The sequence below is a fragment of the Lissotriton helveticus genome, chromosome 12, assembly GCF_964261635.1.
Source record: "Lissotriton helveticus chromosome 12, aLisHel1.1, whole genome shotgun sequence".
Classification (NCBI taxonomy): domain Eukaryota; kingdom Metazoa; phylum Chordata; class Amphibia; order Caudata; family Salamandridae; genus Lissotriton; species Lissotriton helveticus.
In genome coordinates, this window is record NC_136073.1 from 593,651,248 (window position 1) to 593,677,466 (window position 26,219).

The window sequence follows — 26,219 nt, forward strand, 5'->3', positions numbered from 1 at the left end:
AGCTCTGGCAAGTCACCGGAGGCCACACCTCCTTCACCACCACTCTGCAAACACACCTCCTGGCACACTGCCGGTTGGGGGATTATGTGCCCATAGGCCCAGAGGCTACCTGGGGGCCAACAAGCCCTCCTGTAACCTCCAGTAATTACCACACAGCGGGATTGCGGAGAGGTCTTCGGAGGCCACACTCCCTTTCTCCACCACTCCTGCTGCACTGCTGGTTGGGGAATGAATCCCACTTTACTCCTGAGGGCCTCAGGAATAAAGTGGACTTCTTCCCCCAACAGGTAGTGTGACAGGAGCCACGTTTGAAGAGAGATGGAAAAAGGGGGCGTGATCTCCAACAACCTCTTAGAAATCCTGCTGTGTGGGATTTACTGTAGGTAAGTGAGTGCGTTAGTGATTTTGTAGATGTCATCAGTGATGCCACTGACCAGGTCATGAGTGATGTAAGATGGGAGGTCATAAGCAGTGCATTACAGGGGCGTGAGTTATAGTTAGCTCCGCTAACTAGAATTGCTGAATTTCACTGGTTTTGGACAAGTAAAACCCGAGCCTAACTAGAACGTCCCTGTAACCTTTGTTTTTTTCTGTTAATTTCAAGGTTTTTTAAATGCTAATTTCGAACTATAACGTCCCTGTAACCTTTTTTTTTTTCTTCAGTGAATGAATATATCTTCCATCTGAAAATCAAGGGCCTCTACAACCACTTCAACGACCAGGCACCTGCCTCCGAAACCACCTCCCTCCCCAGCAACACCAGCCAGCCCACCGTCTCCTCCTGGACCCCAGTCTACACCGAAGACACCACCTCGACCATGAAAGACATCCATTCAGGGGCTCAACGCACGCCTGCCCACCGCATATCTACCACAGAGTCACCACTGCCATCGCTCCAGAACTACAACACATCATCAACCCCACCTTCAAGACCGGCATCTTTCCCAATGACTGGAAACGTGCAGAAGTCAGACCCCTACTCAAGAAACCCTCAGCAGACCCCATGGACCTCAAAAACTACAGACCCATCTCCCTCCTCCCCTTCGCAGCCAAAGTAACAGAGAAGATAGTCAATGCACAGCTAACAAAATTAATTGAAGAAAACTCCATCCTCGATCCCTCCCAATCTGGATTCCGCAACAACCACAGCACCGAGACCGCTTTACTCGCCGCCGCAGACGCCATCCGCATCCTCCTCGACCAGGGACACACTGCTGGCCTGATCCTACTCGACCTCTCTGCAGCATTCGACACAGTCTACCACCACACACTCACCGCCAGACTCCACGATGCTGGCATACGGGGAACCGCCCTCGACTGGATCCGCTCCTTCCTCACCAGCGGAACCCAAAGGATCAGACTACCACCCTTCCTCCGTGAACCCATGGAAATCATCTACATGGCCCCCCTCACCGCCATCGTCAGGCAGCACAGACTCAGCATTGTATCCTACGCCGACGACACCCAGCTTATCCTCTCCTTCACCAAGGACCCAGTCACCACCAGACTCAACTTCCAGGAAGGAATGAAGGACGTCGTATCCTGGATGAGCAGCAGCTGCCTGAAGCTCAACTCTGAGAAGAAAGAGGTCCTCGTCCTCACACCCTTCCCCTCTGCATAGGACAACACCTGTTGGCCCACCACCCACTGCAACCCTCCCACCCCCACGGACCACACCTGAAACCTCAGCATCATACTCGACTCCTCCCTCTCTATGACCCAGCAGGTCAACGCCGTCGCCTCCAGCTGCTTCAAAACCCTCCGCATCCTCTGAAAGACCTTCAAATGGATACCCCCCCGAATCAAGGAAGACTGTCACCCACACACTCATAACCAGCAGACTGTACTACGGAAACGCCTTCCACACCGGGATCAAAAAGTCTCTGCTCCACAAACTCCAGACCATACAGAACACCGCAGCCAGACTCGTCCTCAGCATACCTCGACACGAACACATCACCCAACACCTGCGAAAACCTCACTGGCTCCCCCTCGAGAAGAGTCACTTTCAAGATGCTCACCCACACCTACAAATGCCTCCACAATTCCGGACCCCAATACTTCAACGAGAGAATCTCCTTCCACGTACCCAAGAGAAACCTCCGATCCATCGCCCTTGCGCATCCGCAGAGCCAGAACAGGTGGAAGAGCCTTCACCTACATCAGGGCCAAGCCTTGGAGCAAGCTCCCGGTCCATATCAGACACGCCCCCTCCCTCAACACCTTCAGGAAAACACTCATGACCTTGCTCTTAGACTGAGTGGACCTGCTTAAGAGCCCCCCTCCGCCCCTCCCCCTCCCCCAGTGCCATGAGACTGTCACAGGTAACAAGCGCTTACAATTCCCCTGCTTGATTGATTATACGCAGAGAAGCTGGCATGTAGGCTCTTGTAGTATTGGCAGAGTTTGGAATGATAGGTATTCAGGAATTTCATTTGACAAAATCAGCTGCCATACAGGTCATATCATACATGTCATTTAGCAGCACTGAAAACTAGGGAACACAGCCTAAGTTGTGTCTTGTGAAGAACCTTATAAAGTTACAAAGTTCAACACTTTCAAAACCAACCTTCGGTTAATCAATGCCCATGTGTTTTGGGTGCAGTATCCACATGTGTTGATAAGGTCCAAATTAAGTTATTCAGGTACTTCTTTGTGGTTCTGAATTTGAAAAATAAGCCCACATTTGTATAGAAATGCTTACTGGAATATTAACTTGTTAAGAAAGCAAACACTAGGAAAACTCTTCACAGAGAGAAATACTTAAAACGTTGTTCAGAACATTCTTTGGTCATAAATAATTTCACATCATGCGGGTCGTATTAGAAATTGGTGGGTGGATGGTTGGTGGTCACTGTTTGAACTGGGTTGGACATCTTTTGGGATGCACAGATCACGAATATAGCCTTTAATATTGTTATCAGAAGCAACTCTAAGAGCCTTCTTATTGGCAATATGGTTCTAATTTGTAAAGTCTTTGGATGCCAATTATGTGTATCTTACTTATTCAGCCTTTGGCATTCAGAAATAGGTTTTACCTTAATATGTTCTGTTGCTTTAAAAATGAGATTTTTGACAGTGGACACTTCAAGGGCAAGGGGAACTGGAGAAGCTTGCATAAGAGGTAGGTGGATATATGACAAGTAGTATAGGGGGAGAGATAGCTGTTAAAGGTGGAAGAGGCTAATGGAGCCATTAAGATGGAAGGGAAAATAGGGTAGACTACGAAGGCGCAGATGATAGGACAAGATGGGACAGTGGGTTTATGTGAACAGTAAAGTTATGGAAAAAGGAGTGGGAAAGAAAGTTGCGAGGAACTTAAGAGTCAGGATCAGTGGGTTTAGAAAGAAGTGCAAGTTTATGGGCGAAGATAGAGTGGGAAGAATGTAACAAAGACAGATGAAAGAGTGGCAGGAGGAGAGAAAATAGAGTGAAGGGTAAGGCTGATTGAGTAGATCTGAGAGAGAAGTCACAGAAGCCGGTGGGCGTACAGAAGAAGCAATATACTCCCAATGTAAAGGTAGAAAATATACCTACGATGTAATGACTCCCAGTGGAAGGCTGCCAAATTAAAGGTGGCAAACTGGTATAGGGATTTGTAACACGAAAGAACACAGATCTGTATTCTTGTGGGTCTGCTTATCCTGTCATTCATTGACTATCGATAAAACAAGTAGCAATGTGTTGGGCAAGGACCCCTATTTTTACGTTATTCAGATCATTTAGTTTGTATGTTGTGTGTGTTCTTTCAGCAATATTAGAAGAGGTGCCTCATTTATTAAACTAATAGAGTAAAGTGAAACAAATACATTTGTTAAAATGGAAGAACTCTTTGGGTGCTATCTAAAAATAAATAGGAAACATCAAGAAAAAAAGAACACAGAGCAAGTTAATGAAAACTTAAAATTGAGCAAACGTTCTCATCTTCGAACAAATACTGCTTTAAGAACGGCACACTAGATTTCAAACATATCCTTGAAAACTGTCCTATGGCTTTGATTTACTGCACGAAGACAAAGAGCCTCAGTCTCAACTGATGCATGTGGGATAAAGTAAAAGCCTCCCAGAAGACACAGCATTACAACCGTGCTTCCATGGGACAGTTTTCTAATGGAGAAATTTTTACAGCCATGTCATGCTTTAAGACAAACCAAGAAAAGAACAAAAACATCTACTTTGAAAAGTCGTAACCAGGGATGTTGATTTATTAAATTTACAGACACCTGGAGAAGAAGCAGTCCAATAATCCCAGAGTAAAACACAATACACTAGTTCTGTAAACGTTGCGTACTCAATGAAGTTTGTGGGGATTTATTTGCCTAGGTGTGTTGGAAGTTCTGTGATGAACAGTATAAGTTACAACTCACACAATCATCAGGCCAGCCCTAGGAGGAAGGGGTGGTGTCAGAGGATGAGCACTGGAGGTGGACACACCTTGGCTGCAGAGCACCTGTCAGACAGACACAGCCCCAGAGAGGCACAATACTTGTTCTGTAGTAAACCACTATAGCTGCTAGATCCAACCATTGGGTGTGTATGGGGGAGGGGCTGTGGTGCACGGTCAATGCATAGGACACTCACTGCAGAGAAAGGTGAACTTGGGGAGAACAAGTCACCCCGTGGCCCCTGCAGAAGAATTCAGAATTGCCTAAATGAGCAGTGGCTGGACTCGCCTTCTAGATGGCTGGATGGCAGTCTTTCACGTGGATACCATCTTTTAAAACAAACGATAATAAATATGATTAATTAAATCCTTATGCAGGCCAGTTTTAAACCCTGGAGCAAGAGAATAAATAGACAAAAAAACTGTGATTACACTAGTCTCCACATACAAGGACAGGTTTCCTGCCATCCCCTAGAGTAGAGAGTAGAGCTGGATTCTTAACAATAGATAACAAGGGAGAGCTACCTGGATGGCCTACAGGGTAATCATTTCCAGACAGTGACTGTCATCCTCCCACTCCTTGCATCTAGGGTACATATGTGAGTTTCAAAGCAAAGGCTTCAATTGGAACTTAGTCCTGGACAAAGCCAAAAAGGCCATGTGCAGCGCCTGGTCATAGTAGGCTTGGGAAACCAACTAGGAAAGGGAGCTTGTGAAGAACTGGAGAATCAAATTAGTCTGAGAGTGGTCTCAGTCTTCGTGATGGCAGACGCGGCAAGATGGACTGAACAGAACAGTGAAACCCACATCAAGCCATACATCTGGCCAAACAGAAGATATGCAGAGTAATTTTGACAAAATTATGTTCTTCTCTGTATGACAGCCAAAAACTCAGAATAAATCAAATTCTTCTTACAACACAGCTGCTTTACATTATTATCTGGTGTATTAAACTTCTATGTGCCTTGATTGACAATTCTCGGTTATATGACCATTTGTGTCTAAATTTGTCCATGTTGTAAGAGCCATAGGTAACCTGATGCTACAAACGAGAGCATAGTATAAACTGCACAAGTCTTATTACACACAGGCTAATACTATGGATCGCTTTGATGAAAGGATAAACCACAGTTTTCTAATATTTATAAGAATCATTATTAGGAAGGAACTGTGAACCTAGCAAGGTGTGTATATGCACCATGATCTATTGGCAAGCAAAGATATGTGTCCCAGTATCAGCAGCACCACGGGAAATCAGAGAAATCAGGTGGCCCATCCCATCTTCTGCAGGGCGTATGGCTTTTTGCATCGATGCTGGACTTTTTGGTTATTCATTTGGGGAATGATCGCTCATAAGGTAACTGAACCCTATGCAGTTGTAAGCAGCTACATAGATGGTTATCAATCTCCTCACTCTCCAACTGGTCTCTCTTCTCCAGGCTAGCCAATCTTCATTTTTCCTTGTGTTCGATAAGTCCTTTGGCGATCAGGTCTGGAATTTCGACTGCTAACCAGGGGCCCAACTAGAAAACAGCAGTAACAGTTGACAAGTTGATTCATTTATGTAACATGTTAACTTACTTTAATTTCCAAAAGGTCACCCAAAGTGTCTTTACATTGCCAGCAACCAAGAGTAATAGGAGCCATGGTACAACAAACAGGCCATTTCATACTTTTGGAACGTGGGCAAGCAGGCACCACTAATATTCAACCTACTTCAGGGCACCACTAAAATGCCACAGCCCATGCCTTCCAAATGTTGCTGTCATACTTCCACCTATGCAAATAGCTGCAGAATGCAACATTAGTAACTGAAGTATAGGTTGAAGCATTGAGGATCACCTACGCTCGTAAAGGTCTGACTTAAATACATTTAAGTCTTGTAGGCAGAGAATACCTTAAGAGAATAGATAGAAAGGCGATTCTTGGTTAACCTCAAAGAAAACAATGGAAACCAGAAAGATGCTCCTAAACAGTGCAAAAGGTATCTAGAAAAGAAATCCCAGTACCGAGAAACAAATTCCTTAAGCCCATAGGATTTTTTAATATGGGTCCTGGTAAGCAACAGCTAAACCCACTCACGAGGATAACTACATAACGTTGAAGCCCAAGAATCAAACATCTTCTGGATTCTTGAACCCATCACTGCATTGGTTCAAACTCTTCAACTCTCAGACATTGCAACACAAAAAACGTCTTACCCCTAAAGCCATGAGGTGTGCCAGGCCAAATTTTGGAACATTCCTCGCCCACAAGGGTTTGAAGTGATCAGTCAGACAGATCTTTCCACCTCTGTGAACAATAAAACCAGGAACAACAGTAATACAAATTAGCTTTTCATGCAAGGCAGAGAAGGAAGAATACAGATAGCAAGAAATTAATCAGCCAAAAGTCTGAAGGGTTGTGGAGTGATCAAAGTTCATGGCCTAGAACCACACGTCAAAATCACAGAAAAAGTTGCCTGACTTACTGGTCTCGTATCAAATTCTCTGTTCCTTAAAGATTAAATACTAACACAGAACATGTATGATCATCATCGAAAAGGCAGCAAGGACAGGTCTCGCCATAGCCGGATGGCAGCACTAGCAGCAAGGGGACTTGACTATCAGTTTATACAGTACACTGGACTATTAAAATAACTTTCCCTATATTGTCTTTTGCCCTAAAAAAACTGAACTGTGACAGTTAATGATGAAAATGATAGGGCGACACACATTGTACCGAACAAAAAACAAGATCTTAAGGATAACATGCTGTAGCATTTTTATAGCCATGCTAGACAATGTAAATTAACCATACTAGGAGTGTACTTACAATCTTCTGATTTTAGATTTGCAATCATTAAATAACAGAATGGACCCTAGTTAAATCCTAACGACTGTACACAAGTGATACCTTCTTTAGTTCTTAGAATTGTGCATGCATTATGGAATGGCTAGTACATTGCTGTTATGCACCAGTTCTGGTTATCGATCGAGAACATTCAAATAACCCGTCCTATTACACAAGAGCAGATGGTAGCTAATAAAGAGCTTCACTAGCACCAGAGCACCCTTGCAGGCTTGCGCACGATGGGCAGAAGTCATTTGCTTGGTGGCAAACCCCATGAACCCGACCTCAACTCCACTCTCAATAGTGCAATATGTTTTCGAATGAGACTACTGGCTTTGGGAAGCAAGACATCAACTAGTAAATCATTGGTCTGATGTACATCTTATTCTGGCCGGAGCTATGGAAGTTCTGTGAGGGCCAAAGGTGGAGGGGTTGTTGGTGGTGGTGGGAACTTGAAGAGGTTGGCGAGTAATGGAAGCAGCAGTCTGTACAGTGGATATGCATTGGTGGAATGCTCTTATGCACTAAGCACAATCCATTTATTCAGAGAAGCAAAGCTTCGACGCCTGTCTGAACTGCATCTTCATCGAAACAATGACAACAAGGTACCTGCTTACATTTATTTGAAGACAATAGGTCCCACACAACAAACCCTTGTAATGGCATGAGGGAATACAAGACCAGAGTCTCTCATTTGATGACTTATAATAGTCAAGCAGTGTGATTGGCTATAATACCAATGTCTCTCTTTGGGAGGGCTGCTGTAAAGACAAAACATCATGTCTACCAGCGCCACCAATGAAAATGGCAGATGCCTGCCTTATTAGCATGGCGAAAAGAGCTGAAGTCCATTCCTTAAGTGACTCTGGGAGATCCAGTAGGAGGGATGTCAAGCTGGGGAATGAACTAGTCAAATGGAGGGCCTTAGGAGAAAGATTTGTAGCGCTCGAGGACCGGTACCTATTAGGTTTGAGAAGCGGGGCGAGACACTGAGCCTCCCCAAGAAGGATGGAGGATCACACATAACAGATCAATTATCTGTTACACACACACACACGAGGAGTAGCTACTCTGCCCTCGCTACATTGATAGGATAGGGACTCCCCTAGCTTAAAATTCCCAGAGGGGGTATCCTTTGCTCTGAATAAAGTCCAGGACCTACACGGCCACCCAGGACTGAAACATGTTGGCACTAGTGTCTTAGGACCATAACACTCCTACTGACCCGTTTTTAAGATTTTTTAATAACCCAGACAGACCCAAGAATAAAGGGAAACCAGGGGTCTGCCTGAGGTCTTTTAATCTTTAGTCCCCCTGGTCTTCATCTATCCAAAGAGCTCTCAACACTGTGGTTGAGCCCACCACGACTTTTAGGAATTGGGGTGACCCGATGATGAAGCATGACACCACTAGGGTGTGTGAGGGTAATTAAACAAAGAGTGTTTTCCTTCCCCACACTCATGGTTGAGTTAGGTGCAACCTTTCACTAGAGAGGCCCCCCCTTCCTCTTCCTGTTCCCCCCCTTGTTCTTTTGTATAGTTTGAGTACCAGCACCATTGACCACGAGTTGGTCCATTGAGGTATTTTTTGTGATTTAAATTCTGCCCAGGGAGGACATACTCCGATTGAGAAACCTCTCAACCCTTCAGGGACGGGGATATTCCCAAACTCCTTTTTGTGTACAGATTACAATAACTGCACACTGTATATTGAGACTATTGTTTTGAGAGCTGCACTGTTGATTAAAATGAAACTGATAAAGGTTTAAAAACAGGAAACGTGGAATCTTAACTGGTGCCCAGACTACAAAAGTCTTGTGGGAGCATACACATGGTAGAATAACCTATACACATGTTTATAACACACAACTGACTTGTAACAACTCAAAGGTGTGGTTTTGGTTGCCAAAGGCTGCACAGGGTTGAGGTCCACCAGCAGGATCATTCAGTCCACCAATAAGTACTTGGAGAGGATGCACAAAGGTAAAACAATCAAGGAGGGGGGGGGGGGGGCAGATTCAATGTGGACTCAGCATCCTGTATTACGTAGATAACCAAAAGAAGTCCACTAGCTATTAGACTAACTGTCCTATCGGGGTATAGATAAAGATTTAATGATAACAGTGAGTTTTCTTAAAATTACCCTCACCCACCACAGTGACCCAAGGTATGCTCTATCATCGAGTTCTTCCCGCCCCACTGCAGGACGGGGTGTGGATCACTTTGGTGGGTGAGGGTTATTTTTTTTTTAGAAAACTCACTGTTTTCCCTAAATCTTTATCTATACACCGAAAGGACAATTAGGCTAGTAGCTAGTGGACTTCTGGTTATCAACGATGCACAAAGGTATTCAGTGAACCGAACTCTCCAATGAAAGAGGGTTGGGTGAGCTCTGATCTACCTGCAAATGTGTTCTCTTGAACCCAAATGAACATACAGTGTTCACCAATCACAATAGTCTGATTTTCCCAATTAATACCTATCCATTGCAAAGTACTGTGATACCGACTCATCACACAGGAGCAACCAAAATACCCAATGGTGACAACCCTGCTAGTAGCCTGGGATAAATTTGAATTGGCCCAGTGTAAGACCAAAACCAACGCAATTCTTCAATCGTGACCGTAATTTATTTAAAGGCTATACCTGTACATTTTTGCCGTTTTCCCATCCAGTTCCGGTACTGCAATTTCTGGAGCCGTGGAAGGATATGTAACAGGAATCTGTTCATAGAATGTAAAAAAGAAACAATTTACAATCGAGGCCTCCGAGCTGTTCCTAATATCAATAACCTGACTGACTCGGCATTCTAAACAAATCACAAAGACAATATTCCAAACTCAAACCACATGTGATACATTCGAAATGGGTACTAGGGAAAGCCTGTTTGAAAGGATATCGTCACTCTATCCACACCATCAGTGAATTTATTTCACAATCCTCAGCAAGTCTGGGATAAAAATTGTGATTTTTTAGAGAGCCAACACTCGTTACAAGCAGTTCAGTCATACCAAGATTGGTAGCAGGCCAGCCCCGACCTGTTCTACAGAATGATAAATACACAACACACAAGCATACACATATGTCAGGCATATCTGAACACATATTTTCAATTTAAGTAATATCTCTTTACTCAGACTGTCTGAGAAAACGTTATGCAGATTTCCATGAGGGCGTGCATTTTCAGCACATCAAACTCTTGCCCATCCCACACACTATACCTTCAGCAAGACGTTTAGCAATACTACACAAAAGGCACAAAGCGATGAAATTACAACATAGGCATTTGGAGCGGATTCACAGAATTGACATTGAAATCTTCAACATCAGCAGTTTGAGAGGAAAACTGCAAATAGCACATTACATGATAAAAAATACTTAAACTGGGAGAGATTCAGGTGACAAGGTGGTGTCAAATGGCCAAAGGGTACACAATAGAGACAGAATAAGTAGAAAAAGGTAGGTTACGACAACACCTTCTGAAGTTCAAAGAAAGTTCCACCATGAAAGGAATCTTTTCCAGCAAAGGCCCCAAGAACTCCCTCCCTACTACTATACAAATGGCCTTTCCTTTACGCTGCTCAAACTAAACGGAAGGACCACCATCAAGGCACACGTTGACCAAACATGTGCTTGTTTCTCGATGTGCTCATGTATGGTCCTTCAGCAGATTTATGCTCCACTAATGATCTGTTACGTTTGTTTCCCGCGTTAAATGCTCAAATATGTACCATTATTGTTTCTGTTCCAACCCCAAATGTGACGTGCTCGACAACCATCACTTGGGTGTCAAGAACCATATACATAAGATAAATATTGTATTCCACAAAGCAGAGGCCCTGTCTTGAGTATGGTGTCCAGGTCTGGAGACTACATCGCTGGACAGTTAAAGGCAAGTTTGAGAGAATAGATGTTCAATCGAAATTAAGCACAGTTTACAACAGTCAAAGAAGGAGACCTTCAAAATAATGAAACTGCCTGAAATGCGGACCACACGGGAAAAAAGTCAAAACCCTAAATGTATAAGAGGTAACCCTCTTTAGAAGTGACAAAGAGAAGGTGCGGACAGGATGGAGAAACAAGGAGAGTCATACTGGGTCCATACCAGTCAGAGGAGGTTGAGATCTCAAAGGGGGTGCCACAGGGCTCCTGTCTGAGCCCAACGCTTTTTAACATCTATGTGGCCCCCCTAGCTAACATCATGAGATCTCATGGATTCATCCCTGTATCGTATGCAGACGATACCCAACTCCTCTTTCCTTTTAAAACCTTGACCCCTGAGGTGCGTAACTCCTTTGCACAGGGAATGGAAGAGGTGGCGCATTGGATGGCAGCAAATTTCCTTCAGTGTAACGTCTCAAAGACTGAGGTTATGCTCTTTGGGGAAGCCAAACGACTGTGGACTCCTGACTGGTGGCCTCAAGATCTAGGCCCAGTCCCCGTACCTAGAGTCGTTGTGAAAGATCTAGGAGTTAAACTGGATCAGGAGCTTACTCTTAAACATCATACCAACCAGATTGTAAGCTCATGTTTCCATGTTATTGGTCTTCTCCGACGGGTATTTCCCATGTTACCTGATACAACAAGGAAAACACTAGTACAGTCGCTAGTGTTAAGCAGACTGGATTATTGTAACGGTCTGCTGCTGGCCGCCAATGAGGATGTCATGACCAGATTACAAGTCGTGCAAAATACTGCTGCGCGACTTGTCCTCAATGCCCCAGCCCGTACTCCTTCTATGCCACTTCTAAACAAACTCCACTGGCTTACTGTAAAACAGAGGGTGTTGTTTAAAACATGCTGCACCATTCACAAATGCCTCATTGGCAAAGGTCCTGACTATCTGACCAAAAAGTTCCTTCCCTATACCCCCTTGAGGTCCCTCAGATCTGGAGAGCAACAATTGTTATGTGTCCCCAGGTTCTGGAAATCTAGACAAGGGGGAAGGGCTCTGTCAGTAGCTGGACCAAAGCTGTGGAATGATCTTCCCTATGACATCAGAGTGTGTAAGGAACATCTTCCTTTTAGGAAAAAATTAAAAACGTTCCTGTTCAACTATTAGCTCTTTGGGGCATTTTGTTACACATTCGGTTGAGTTTTTGTTCACAGATGATGCCAAAGGCGCGGAGATACTCCTTAGGGAGTCGAGTTCCTAGCGCGTTACAAGTCTGTAAATAAATAAATAAATAAATAAAAGACTGCCAGATATCTCTCAGAAAAGGCATTAACATTTTCATCACAGAATGGTCAGTAAATTTGTGACATAACCTCCAGGATAACCAGAGACACGTCAAGGAAGAGGATTCAAAGGGGCATCTAACAGAAAAGCCCAAACAGTTAATAAAAGGGTAAAGGTGAAGAACATGTTTGGTCTATAAGACATGCTCTCACACTCATGCAACAAACAGGATGCAGGGCGTCAAGAATCCTAAGGATTATCAAGAAGGGTATGTCAAACTAACACAAAAAAGACTTACATCAAACTCCACTTCAAATTCATACTTTAGAAGTTCATGAATGTACCAGCACTTCCCGAACCACCTATAACACAACAGAAAGGCAGTACAGTTAGCAAGGAGAGACGCCAAAGTAAAGCAACATAAGTAACCCCCCACAGCTATTAGTTATGAATAAAACCCACCGTGACTGTGCAACAGAGTGCAGACTTTTGGGCTAAATTCTTGGAAACACTGTGAGACATTTGAAGTGAATCTATTGCACATCAAAAAAGTTCGGGCATTTATTTCAAGAAGGCTCAACAATCTGTGGATCCACCCTCATAAACACAGGGCATAAATAAATCTATTTTTAAAGGTAAAATGCCTTTTTGCTACTTTGTGTACTGTCAAAAAGCCAAATAAGTACCTAATATCAGTCCGATTACTATTTAACTAATGAAGTAGTTTAATAGGGCGAGAACTGGCTAAAGAGAGGCCCATGTATCCTGGTTTCCAATGTAGCTTTTCATTCTTCATAGGCCAATAAAAAGCGTAAAATGAATTGGGTTGCTTACTTTAGTGCCAAAAAGCTATTTAGTTTGAGGTATGTGCCACATACAGTTAACAGTATTCTTGAATTTTTTACCGGATGTCATTCAAAATGCACATTTGCAGAAAATAACATTCATGGCAAGATACACATTTGCAAGAATTTGGTAACTTGTTTTGTCAAGTAAAAGACCCCGCAGATCAAAGAAAATATATATATATATATATATATATATTTTTTTTTAAGTAAACAGTATTCTCCAGTTATACTTTAATGAAGAACACAGGGGGCTGAAATATGGGCTGCGGGGTCTGAATTACTGAAGCTGATGGTCTGAGTGAGTGTTGATGAACACGGTTGCATTTCAACTGTTGCGTCTGTCTGCTCAATTAATCCACCATTGCTTTCAGAGTGGCCATGGTAGCTGTTCAAGGTTCGGATCTACAAGAAAAAGTTATTAAATGGCCCAATCTCCAGATATTGGTTAAAGTTGAAAACTTAAAGGATCTAAAAGAATCCCAACCCTCACAGCGCATAGCCTTGCAACAGAAGTACCCACGAGGGACCATTGTATGCAGGTTAAAGTTGTGACTCAGTCACTAGTGTCAGATGAGGTTATTCTCATTCTACCCACCCCCTCAATTAGGACCGATATTCTTCATCCTAGTTCAGTCCTGGGTTTAACAGAGAACAACATCTAATCAATAAAAGAGATGTAGCTTCACAAACACCAGGTCAGACAGCAAGCCATGCGATCCTCACCACCTAACACGGAACAGAGTCAAAGATCAATGTAGTGATCCAACCCTTTGGTAATGGCTATGAAGGCCACAGGCAGCCTAGTTTCACACGGACAGCAAAGTGTAAAATAATCTGTTCCAAATATGGTCAGAAAAGGTGGGTGACTTCAATAACCCAGCAGTTAAATTTCCGGCACATGGGATATCCACCCCCAATGAATGCCTAGAAACGCCTTGTTTCTCATTCTTCCAGCTTCGTGTTGTGGTGGTATTGGGGTGTTGCTTCGGGACCCAATGGAAGGGAGGAGATGCCCTCGGGGACCAAAGACTGCATGCATTCAAAAAAGGAGCAAAGAGGGAAAAAGGAGCACTGGTCGCCCTCCACTCAAAAGTCATCAAACAACAATGACCAGGTTCCTTGGACCACAAAACTATCCTTTATTATCTTTTAGTTTGTAGTCTACGTGGGGATTTGTAGTCTTCTACATAACCCTTACTCAACATATCCTTGCGACAAATTTAGTTTATATTACCTTAAAACCCTTTTCAACTTTGTTGACAGTTTTGAAGAAACATGGGACTCCCACAACATATGCTCATCAGAATCCTCTTTCTTACAGTCTCAAACACACGACTGTTGTGAAAAAAATGTGAAAAGGCAAAAGGACCTCTCACGGGCGCACCACCAACAGGGTAACTGGCAGGTACTCACCAGATAAGCCCATTTTCTCATCATTGGCGGTCAAAAGACCCAAATGTTTATTGGGGCACACTTGCCTACAGGCCTCTAAAGTAACCCACAGGCAGGCATCCTTAGAGTAATTAAGTATAGATGTATATGTGGAAATCTCAATGGGAGCCAAAGTTCACACTGACTCGGATTGGATTAAATGGTCTTGGACAGCGGATAGGTGCATGTAGTAAGGAAAGACCCTAAGCTGAACAATCTTTAGCTGCAACAAGTACCAGCTTGAAAAGGAGCCAATCATAATGAAGACCCTGAAGAAAGAGGCTGCAGTTTACCTTTGTGAATGCCCCTTGATGCTTTCTGTTGTCTTGCTTCTCCTTTAAAGACAACCCTTTACAACTCTCTGCACAAGGTCACCTCCTGCTTCAATATCAGCAGGCAAGGTACACAAGAGTACCTGCAGGAATGGCTCGTCGAATACTCAGGGTTCCGGCTCTTCACCCTCCATTGTTTGTGTATTTATACCTTTACCAATTATTATGTCTTATATGACCCCGAAGAGAACGAAGGCTCCACCGCAATCTCTCGTTACATGTACCAAGGAACAGTCCAGCACTAACGCTCAATCATCGCTCAGGAGCACGGACAGAAACCTATGCAGTTTATTTTTCGGGGGCGGCATATTAGAGCACAATGTTCATAAGACCCCCCCCCCCCCGCCCCCCACACACACACACTTATTTTCATAGTCCCTCTGATGGGACAGAGAAGGAGTCTCATCTAGGGCAAGCCGGAGGGGGTTCCAACTTTGTGTTGTTTCTACTAAATAAGTAATACCAGGCAATCGTAAAGCAATGATATACTTGGTAGGTGAAATGAAATGTATAGTCACACCGTTCTTTACACGGCGTTGGGATAGAGAAGCAGAAAAGGAGAAACTTCAGATCATAAAAGAACTGTGACACTTCTGGGAGGCCATTAGTCATTCTTGTATTATAGAACCAGTCTTGCTGGCACGTCCTTGCAGCAGTAGGCTAAGAAGAAAGTTATAATATTCTTTCAAGGGTTAGAATATTTCCTCTTGCTACAAGTACACTGAATTGCCCACCATTTCCTGTAACAAAAGAAGCATGCACATCAAAATAGGATCGTGTAAAAGGAGCTTGTGACTGGCACCAACGAGTTCCAATATGATCCAACCTGAAATCCATGTTCCTCTGGGGTCCCACCATTACCGCTTACAACAGGAAAAGAGTGCGTCATAGGACTGTGCAAAAGACGCATGTTGCCTTTTTTGACAAAAATATCAGCTCAAGTTTTTCTAGGGCAAACCTCCCTAGTCCTATATCAAATATCAGAAACATGACCTTCGCAGGGCGAGATTTCTCTTAATGCCCCTCAGTGGGGTCCAATAATCAGACACACATCAGAAAATGTATGCCAACAGCTCATAACTCCAGCACGCATGTGGGTGTCGCTAAAGCATCTTGTAAAAATATATAGGCTTCTTCACCTCGGAGAAATGAAATAGTGGGAGGGTGTAGGCGGATTGTCCAAGTCTTCATTTCAACTAGTGTTTGCTCCTCCAGAAGTTCAAGATGTCCACCTTGACTCAAATCCTGGCTGTATGTAACTCAGCAAAAGTATTGCCTTACTCCACTGATGTTTGGGAAGCAACTTTTCACAGACAACACCACCTTGTGTCTGTAGTGGGAATTTCATCTATAGACCACCCTATCGTTTAGCCTCAATATTTTTGATCAAGGTTCTGATAAAGTGGTAACCTTCCTGCATTCATCACAAACGACTGGGGGCCTAGAGTGCATGAAGGTCCAGCATACATGTTCCACTGTTAATTCTCAAAAGAAAAATGTTAGAAATGGAATCTCTGGTTGGTTAAGGCTTGCGCCAAAGCGAGGCAGAGACCACCACTCTAGTCAGGACAAGGGAGTTACACACCAAGATAACCCCTGCTCACCCCTTTGGTAGCTTGGCACGAGCAGTCAGGCTTTTCACGGAGGCAATGTGTAAAGCTTTTGCGCAACACACACACACCAGCAACACACTAGGCACACCACAAAAAGGAACTCCACACAAGGTTATATATAAAAATAGCCTATGTATTACCATAAACACATTAGATCATAATCACACATATACACTGTGCCAACTGGCACTGGGCAGTATTTACAGGGGATTATTTACACATGACAGGGCCACGTGGGCCACTGTCAGAATCAGCACTTAGTAGAAATAGTAGATGTAGAACATAGAATAACTGTAGCACAAAATACCAATTGTAGAACACAACCAGTAACCACTGGTAAAAGGTAGGAACACACTACGCAATACTAATAACCCTAGGCATAGATCACGCAGGGAAACATGAACTCACTAGCATAAACCATACTAGGTAAAACAACCTCCTAATCATAGAATACTGGTAGAGGTATCAGGCAGGATAAAACGTATTAGACCTGAAACAGGATGAAATCACTTTGCGCCAGAATCACTTTAGATAATGACCCCAGGCCAACTGGCCTTCCATGGGGCTCAAACGCCCCTTTGTCCAACAGTGTCAGGGCAGGCTGCGCATGCAGAAAAACAACAGTGCGCAAGAGTGGTAGGCCTAAACGTGGCAGCTGCCCACTAATTGCTGGGCAGCTGTGAAATCACCCAGAGGGCACGGGCATTCACTGTGCCCCCTGTAGAAGAATTGCGCAATGCTGCAGCTGCCCTCTGTCACATGGGACAGCTGGGGAATTAGGCCAACAAAGAAGCACTGGCACTACAGTGCCTCTGGGCCCCGTTCTGGGGCTCTTTGAACAACATTGCCTCTGTTGGAGCCACTCGGGCTCTAAAGTAATTGTGCCCCAGCGTTGGAGCCATCTAGGCTCTCAGCACAATCATGCCCTATCATTGCAGCTGCCCACTGTCTGGCGGGGCAGCTGTACATACGAGAAGAGGCCTGGGCACTCCGGTATTTCGCGAGCCCCCCTTGGAAGTGGCACTGCACCCTCGGTGCTGGGGGAGTTCTAAAGAAATATAGCTATGCGGGCAGTCAAGACGCTGCAGTGGCCCGCCACTGCGGTGCCGCTGTGGCGATTTAGCAAAGCAACAATGCCTCTGCAGGGCCCTGACTCACCGGGCTCTTCCTCGTTGCTCCGCTCGGCGGCGTCTCCTCTCTGGATGCGACCTCTCACCAGGAGTCCTTCTCTTCCGACACGGCGGCTGCGGAACTTCCTGCTTCTGCTCCACTCCAAAGGGAATCGCTGCGAGAGTACCGGTTGCTAGGCAACCCTACGGCAGGTCGGCCACGCTTCTCCTCTTAGCTCCCGGCCCCAGCCTCGGGCAGGCAGCTCAGGAGTGAGAGGCATTACCAACTCCGAGCCTGTACTCCTGGCATACCAGATAGCTACTGAGGACCAGACCAATTCCCCGTATGATCTAGATTTTTTCCCTCTAGTTTTATAGATGGCCATTTCTTGTTTATATGTTGCTAGAAGTCTGTTAAGCCATCCCTGGAATGCTGGGGCCTCAGAGTCCTTCCAACGGGTTGCTAAGATGATTCTGTAGATGGCAGTGCATATATAAGTTGTGTAAGTTTCTAAATTGTTGAGTTCTAGAGAGCTGTCATAGCCTAACAGAAACAAGGTTGATGAGGTTTGGATTTCATGGCCGAAGATCTCAGTCCAGTATTTAACAATACTTTCCTTGATTTGTTCTAATTTGGGACAATCATAAAACATATGTATTAAGTTTGCGGGACCGAGTGCACATCTGGGGCATTTATCATGGTCAATCTTACCCCACGAAAATAATTTGGAAGGTGTGTAATATAAGTTACATATCGTTTTATAGATTTGGGCTTTTAAATTGCTAGCTAATATGGCTTTGGAAGATAGTTGTATAACCATGTCTATATCGACATTAGGATTGTTTAATTTATTGGCCCAACTAGTTTCTAATTTTTCTAAATCATCAGGGTGATTACTCAGGAAGATCTCATATATGTCGCTTATTCTAGTTGATGGTTTTTGTATCAAATCTAAGAGTGGTATCGATTTTAGCTCTATATTTGTGATATGTTGTCTTAATGATGTATACATTTTGATAAATTTTAAATAATCGGTGGGATGGATCTGATATTTAGTACATAATTCATCAAATGTTGTTCTACTATCTAGATTTAAAAAATCACCGATGGTGATAAGGCCTAAGTTTTCCCAGCGTTTAGTTATATTATCATTAAGATATTGGGGTATTACCGAGCTGTGCCATAAGGGTGTGTATTTTGTATATTTAGGGATTAGTAGTGTTTTAGTAATGCAAATCCAAGTTTTAAAAGCATCTGTAATAATTTTAAACTTGATCTTTTTAAAGTAGGAGGGCTCAATTTGTCTTAACAGTAGACCTCTAGCTGCGCTTCCTAATGTTAGTTCATAAATAGATGGTATGTCATATAGTGGTCTATTTTGATCAGAATAATTGGATGTAGTTAGAAATGACATTTGTTGTAGAATGGCTGCCCACATGTAGTAAATTAAATTTGGTATCGCTAGTCCACCTCTGGAAGTTGGTAATACTAGCTTAGGTAGCGCTCTTCTTGTCTTCCCATAGCTCCAGATAAAAGATGATATTGCTTGATTTATCTTTTTCATAGAAGCGTTGTTAATTAGGATAGGGATTGCTCGAAACAGATAAAGTATCTTTGGAAATATTGTCATTTTTACATAGTTACTTCTGCCTATTATAGATAGATGAAGGTTATTGACTAAGTAGATCGCCTTTTATTTTTGTAATTAGAGGGTCGTAATTTAGCATGTTAATATCATCAGTATTAGACGAAATGTTTACTCCTAAATATTTTGCATTTTAACTCTGAAGTGGCTTGTATATGGTGTGTTATCAGTGCATATTACCATCGTTTTGTCTTGGTTTAAAGAGTATCCTGAATAAAGCCCAAATATCTTAGTGGTTGCTTCTATTTCGACTAAGGCCTCAGTAGGGTTAGTTGTTAGGACCGCTACGTCATCGGCGTAAGCAAGGACTTTAGTATTGTATATGCCGGTTTTTATTGGTGTTATCGCTGGCGATGTTCATAGCTTGATAATTAAAGGGTTGATGTAGAGTGCAAATAGCAGTGGTGAGCACGGACACCCTTGTCGCGTGCCTCTCTGGATTTTTATGTTTTCAGACTCGCAACCACCTGTCAAAATTCTGGCTTTTGGGTCTACGTAGAGAGCTTTTATAAATCCCGGGCCGATGTTATTAAAGGCTAATATCTCCCAAAGAAACTGCCAGGAGACCCGGTCAAAAGCCTTTTCGGCATCTAACAAAATCAGGGACATTTGACCTTTCTCTATTTTCGTTATGTCGAAAAGAGATATTACTCTACGTGTATGATCGGTGGTACTTTTGCCAGGTATAAACCCGTGTTGCCAGGGAGACACTAGTTGTTCGATGAACTTACCAAGACGGTTAGCAAAAATTTTGGCATATGTTTTAGAGTCTGAGTTGATCAGCGAGATCGGCCTATATGATGTTGTCAATTCGGGAGATTTATCCTTTTTCTTAAAGACAGCTATGTTTGTTTGTTTCCATGATTCCGGGGGTTTTCCATGCCATTGGATACCTAAGAAGAGGTCATGCAGAAGTGGGATTATTACTTTACCCAGTATTTTATATAGGTCTAGAGGTATCTTATCGGGTCCTGCTGCTTTCCCTGCGGCCAGCTCCGCCACTGCCAACTCTACTTCTATTCTGGTAATTTCCTTATCTAGTTCTTTCTTTGTGTCATCATCAACGGTTTGTACCATGTTAGTCTCACTAAGCCAGTTGACTAAGAACTCTTTAGTTTCATCAGTCGATTGTTCGTCTTCGTTCTGGTATAGTTTTTGATAATACACCTGGAAACAATTAGCTATTTCTTCCTGGGTGGTATATTTGTGGCCGCCATAGTCCATGCTTTGTATAAAGTTACGAGATTGAGTTTGCCGGGTTTTCAGAGCAAGATGTCTCCCTACATTTTCCCCTGTTTCATATATCTTATTTCGATTAGCTTGGAGGGTTTCTGCTGCTTTTTCAGTTAGGTCATTATTTATTTCTGCCTTAAGTATTAAGATCTTTCTTAGAGTGTCGTCAGCCTGTTCACCGTGATGTATTTGGTTGGCGTGCATACATTCTAGATGTATTAATTTATTTATTAGTTGAGTATGAGTCTTTTTTTGTTCTTTTTTACGGCTGGCGACAAAGGTGGCAGTCTCCCCCCTTAATGCGGCCTTGAAACTGTCCCATACGTTAATACGTGATGCACTATATTGATTTATATCAAAAAATTCTTTAGTCCATTGAGTAATGTGTGCAATATATTCCTGATTAGCCAATAGTTTTCTATCGAATGTCCATTGTGTAAAAACTCGATTATATCCAGGAATTTCAAATGTAGCATGAATAGAATTATGATCGGATATTGTCTTCGGGGCTTTGAAAACAAGAGCATTCAGAGCAATGTCCGTAGTTGCAAAAAGATAATCTATGCGTACGTATTTTCTATGAGGATGAGAAAAGTAGGTATATCCTGGATCCCTACTATTTTTTAACAACCATATATCTTGAAGATTATGACTCTGAATTAAATTTAGTACTGCTCTGAACACTCTTGGCTTCCGGCCGGAGTAGTTGTATTGGCTCTGATAGGATTGAGATTGATTAAATGTTAAGTTAAAGTCTCCACAGAGGATTAAAGTACTTGGCCATGACGCTAATTCGGATTCTAGATCAATATATAGTGCGGGATCATCAAGGTTAGGGCCATAGATAGAGCAAATAGTAATACCCATATCTAACTGAACAATGGCCCATCTTCCATGGCTATCAGCTTTTTTACGTACTGGGATACCTAATCTTGTTCTTGCTAAGATTGTAACTCCTCTGGTTTTCGTGGTTTGTGTAGTTGTAACTAATATGTTATAGCCTGGTATTTTTAATTGGTTAATCTCTCCTACAGGAATATGAGTTTCTTGTATACAAATAATGCCCCAGGAGCTGTGAACCATTAATTGAAAAAATTGAGCCCTCTTTCCTCTGTCATTAAGACCTGCCACATTCCAACAACCTATGTTCAACTTTCCCATTTATTTGATTTATATTTTAAACGGTATTTATCAATCAACATTCCTTTAGTAGTTTCGAGCTTGCTCGTTTTACTTAGTTTTTTACCACCCCCCCCCTTCCCCCTGTGCACCCTGGTTCCCGCCCACCACCCTCCTTGCTCCTCTCCACCCTCCCCCCCCCCCCTCTGACCTCCCAAGAAAAGGCAATAAGACTCCGTAAGAGTCTATAGTGATGAATTAGCATACCAATCAGAACTAGTGTGGCATGCATTCATTAGGTGAGAAAAAAAAAAGAAAAAAAAAAGAAGACTGTAGTAGCAAATTACATATAGTAAAGTAGGGGAGGAGGAGAGAAAACAATAGTATAGAATAATAAATCTAGACTATTTTCATATGTATCAATTTAGGATCATTACATTGGGTTACGAGGAACCAATAGTCTGAAACCTTTCCAGATCATGAGTTTAGAAAAGCGATCATATATGTTCGAGGATCTTACATAGGCTCTCATAGGCTCTCTAGGTATTCTTTAGCCTTGATCTCAGATGTGAAGAATTTGGTTTGACCCTTGTGTATTACTTTCAGCTTAGCTGGATTGTTCAAATATACAACCGCATTCTTTTCTTGAAATGGCTTGATGTGTTGCCTAAGTCGCCATCTCCTCTCAACAGTCCAATGACAAAAGTCAGGGCGTACAAAATAGGATATTAAATCCTTGCTGCGATGTTTATCTGGCGTGACTTTTTCTGCGATAGTTTGTCGAAGCAAGAAATTTCCAAAATACACTAAGATTGCACGTGGATATTTACTTGTGGGTGCTGTAGATTTTATAGATAATGGAACCCTATGGGCTCGCTGCACCTCATACCCCCAGTCCCAGGTGTTAAGTTCGGGAAGGGTATCGCGAAATAGTTGTATTATAAAGGTGCGGCAATCCTCCCCCTCCATTTTTTCTGGCACCCCCAGGACTCGTAGATTATTTCTGCGAAGTCTATTTTCATAGTCTTCTAGCTTCCATCTGATATCTTGAACCTGTGTTTCGCTGGCTTCGACTCGCTCATTTGTAGCAGCAGCCTCTGTTTCATTTACAACAATACGGTCCTCTATGTCATTTAATCTTTCTGTGAAAACTCCCATAGTTTTAGAGAGTTTGCGGACTACTCCTTGAACTTTCTGTAATCCTGCTCGGGCTTTGCGGCTATCTTTTGAAGTCTCCTCCCGTTGCGATGCTATGGCTTGCAAGACTGTTTCCATAACTTGTGTCAGAGTGGCTCCCGATGAGTCAGGTTGCTCTCTGTTTGGATTTTGATCTAAGGATGATAATTGAGATTTTGCGGCAGGAATCTGGGTCTGATTCAATGCCAAAACAGTTGGGGTATAGTCCCATGACAATTCATTGGCTCCATGATGCCCAGTGTTTTTCTTTTTAAGTATGGTTCTCCTCTTATCACGTTGTTCTTTTGGGGGGTTAATATCTGATTCTGAGCTTAAATTGGAGTCTGTATCATTCTCCACTTCTTCTGCATCATCAATTTCATCAGTATCCCCAGACCAGCTAATGTCCTCTGAAAAAGAGTAGAAGTCTGTTATATCTTTATCTAACTCAAGCACCTCATTAGCGTCTATAGGATGATCATCTATCGCTGAATTGACCTTCGGTGTTCCTATATGAGGTTTTAATGCTTCTGTGACCTCTATAATCTCTTTCTCTCTTTCTTGTGATTTGTTAGCCCCCATCTGTGAGTCATAATTTAAGTCCGTATGTAAGTCTGCTTGTAGATTAGTTAACAAACTCTGAGATGAGGAATTTACCAGCGTCTCCGTAATCGGTTGCGCATTCGGACCGGGGATCTGATTAATATCATTTTTGCCATTGTTGCTTTCAGTTATCGTGATGGGAGAATTGAGTAACCCAGCAGGCTGAATATCATTCTCATTAGCAGACTCGTTGGTGTTATTAATGACAGTACTGTTAGAACCCCCCATTTGAGCCATTAGGGGGTCTATATTCACAATCGCTTCATTGGGGTTATCAATAGTCCCCTGATTAATCATGTCTGATCTAGGGGGAGAAGCAGTATCGAAAGGAATTGCCTCGCTTACCTGCATGGCAATGGAGTCGGGTCTTTCAGAGATATGACCAGTCTCAGTCTCTTGTCTTTGTTCTTCAGGTAGTGTTGGCACTTTCTGAATCCCAGTCAGCTCTGTCGATCTCGATGCAGCAGTGTTATTGCCTTTAACCCCCTCCATTATTGGCATCGTACTCTCCTCCGTGGAGGTAGTTAGCTGTTTCTTCAAGATGTTATGCTGCGGCTCTTTAGCCACTAGTTTTTGGCTAGCGGAACGTTGAAACATTGTTACCACAGTTGGAGCGGCTGGCGCTGTAGTTTTGGCAGAATGAGGCGCAGGTGTTTTGTTGGAGGTAGCTCCCCTTCGAACCGGCGTTTTCACCACTGATGATGCTGTCTCCGCTGTTGTATCTTGTGACTCATCGCGTGTAGCACCGCGTTGTCTGCCTGTCTCCTGATCTCGCAGTGCCTGGCGTGCCGCTCTCGTCTTGGCTGCCGCTGAAGCTACCGCAGCAGCGTTTTTCGGAGCCATTGAATGTTGTGGGCTGTGCGAGCTCTGCGTGCTGTTGTGGATTGCTGCTATTCTGGGGTCCGTATTGGTCACGGAGTTTCCGGATTTCGCGAAGCTCAGCCACCATAGGGAGCGCAGATCACTGGCCGTTCGGTGATTACCGATCAGCAGTCGGAGGACTGCATATCCAATAGCCGAGGTGAGGAGTGAAAGTGACGACTTTGCTGGAATCAGGTCATCGGCAGGTACAAACTTTAAATTGCTGGGCTGTATGGTTTGCTCGAGTCTCGACATCTCTCTAGAGCGGTATAGCCTTGTATAATAAAAGAACTCTCCTCATTTTCCCTTTTTTTCTTCTCTTTTCCCGCAACGATTTAGTTTAAATCGGCATGCTCCGCTGTTCTGATCAGAGCTGCTACCGGCGTCTAGCCTGACGCCATCTTGCCTCGTTATAATATTCTTTCAAGGGTTAGAATATTTCCTCTTGCTACAAGTACACTGAATTGCCCACCATTTCCTGTAACAAAAGAAGCATGCACATCAAAATAGGATCGTGTAAAAGGAGCTTGTGACTGGCACCAACGAGTTCCAATATGATCCAACCTGAAATCCATGTTCCTCTGGGGTCCCACCATTACCGCTTACAACAGGAAAAGAGTGCGTCATAGGACTGTGCAAAAGACGCATGTTGCCTTTTTTGACAAAGAAGAAAATATCAGCTCAAGTTTTTCTAGGGCAAACCTCCCTAGTCCTATATCAAATATCAGAAACATGACCATCGCAGGGCGAGATTTCTCTTAATGCCCCTCAGTGGGGTCCAATAATCAGACACACATCAGAAAATGTATGCCAACAGCTCATAACTCCAGCACACATGTGGGTGTCGCTAAAGCATCTTGTAAAAATATATAGGCTTCTTCACCTCGGAGAAATGAAATAGTGGGAGTGTGTAGGCGGATTGTCCAAGTCTTCATTTCAACTAGTGTTTGCTCCTCCAGAAGTTCAAGATGTCCACCTTGACTCAAATCCTGGCTGTATGTAACTCAGCAAAAGTATTGCCTTACTCCACTGATGTTTGGGAAGCAACTTTTCACAGACAACACCACCTTGTGTCTGTAGTGGGAATTTCATCTATAGACCACCCTATCGTTTAGCCTCAATATTTTTGATCAAGGTTCTGATAAAGTGGTAACCTTCCTGCATTCATCACAAACGACTGGGGGCCTAGAGTGCATGAAGGTCCAGCATACATGTTCCACTGTTAATTCTCAAAAGAAAAATGTTAGAAATGGGATCCCTGGTTGGTTAAGGCTTGCGCCAAAGCGAGGCAGAGACCACCACTCTAGTCAGGACAAGGGAGTTACACACCAAGATAACCCCTGCTCACCCCTTTGGTAGCTTGGCACGAGCAGTCAGGCTTTTCACAGAGGCAATGTGTAAAGCTTTTGCGCAACACACACACACCAGCAACACACTAGGCACACCACAAAAAGGAACTCCACACAAGGTTATATATAAAAATAGCCTATGTATTACCATAAACACATTAGATCATAATCACACATATACACTGTGCCAACTGGCACTGGGCAGTATTTACAGGGGATTATTTACACATGACAGGGCCACGTGGGCCACTGTCAGAATCAGCACTTAGTAGAAATAGTAGATGTAGAACATAGAATAACTGTAGCACAAAATACCAATTGTAGAACACAACCAGTAACCACTGGTAAAAGGTAGGAACACACTACGCAATACTAATAACCCTAGGCATAGATCACGCAGGGAAACATGAACTCACTAGCATAAACCATACTAGGTAAAACAACCTCCTAATCATAGAATACTGGTAGAGGTATCAGGCAGGATAAAACGTATTAGACCTGAAAC

At 43.3% G+C, this 26,219-nt stretch overlaps 1 protein-coding gene across 1 annotated transcript in view; it reads right to left on the minus strand.

The window, feature by feature from the left end:
• Nucleotides 1-4,187: 4,187 nt before the first annotated feature.
• UFC1 (ubiquitin-fold modifier conjugating enzyme 1) overlaps nucleotides 4,188-26,219 on the minus strand; it is a 66,922-nt gene continuing 44,890 nt past the window's right edge. Inside the window, exons 3-6 of the mRNA XM_078671159.1 lie at nucleotides 12,693-12,756; nucleotides 9,862-9,938; nucleotides 6,586-6,676; nucleotides 4,188-5,907 (exon numbers count right to left, since the gene is read on the minus strand). Coding sequence (XP_078527285.1) covers nucleotides 5,836-5,907; nucleotides 6,586-6,676; nucleotides 9,862-9,938; nucleotides 12,693-12,756 — 304 coding nt within the window. The 3' untranslated portion in view covers nucleotides 4,188-5,835. The remainder of the gene's footprint in view (nucleotides 5,908-6,585; nucleotides 6,677-9,861; nucleotides 9,939-12,692; nucleotides 12,757-26,219) is intronic.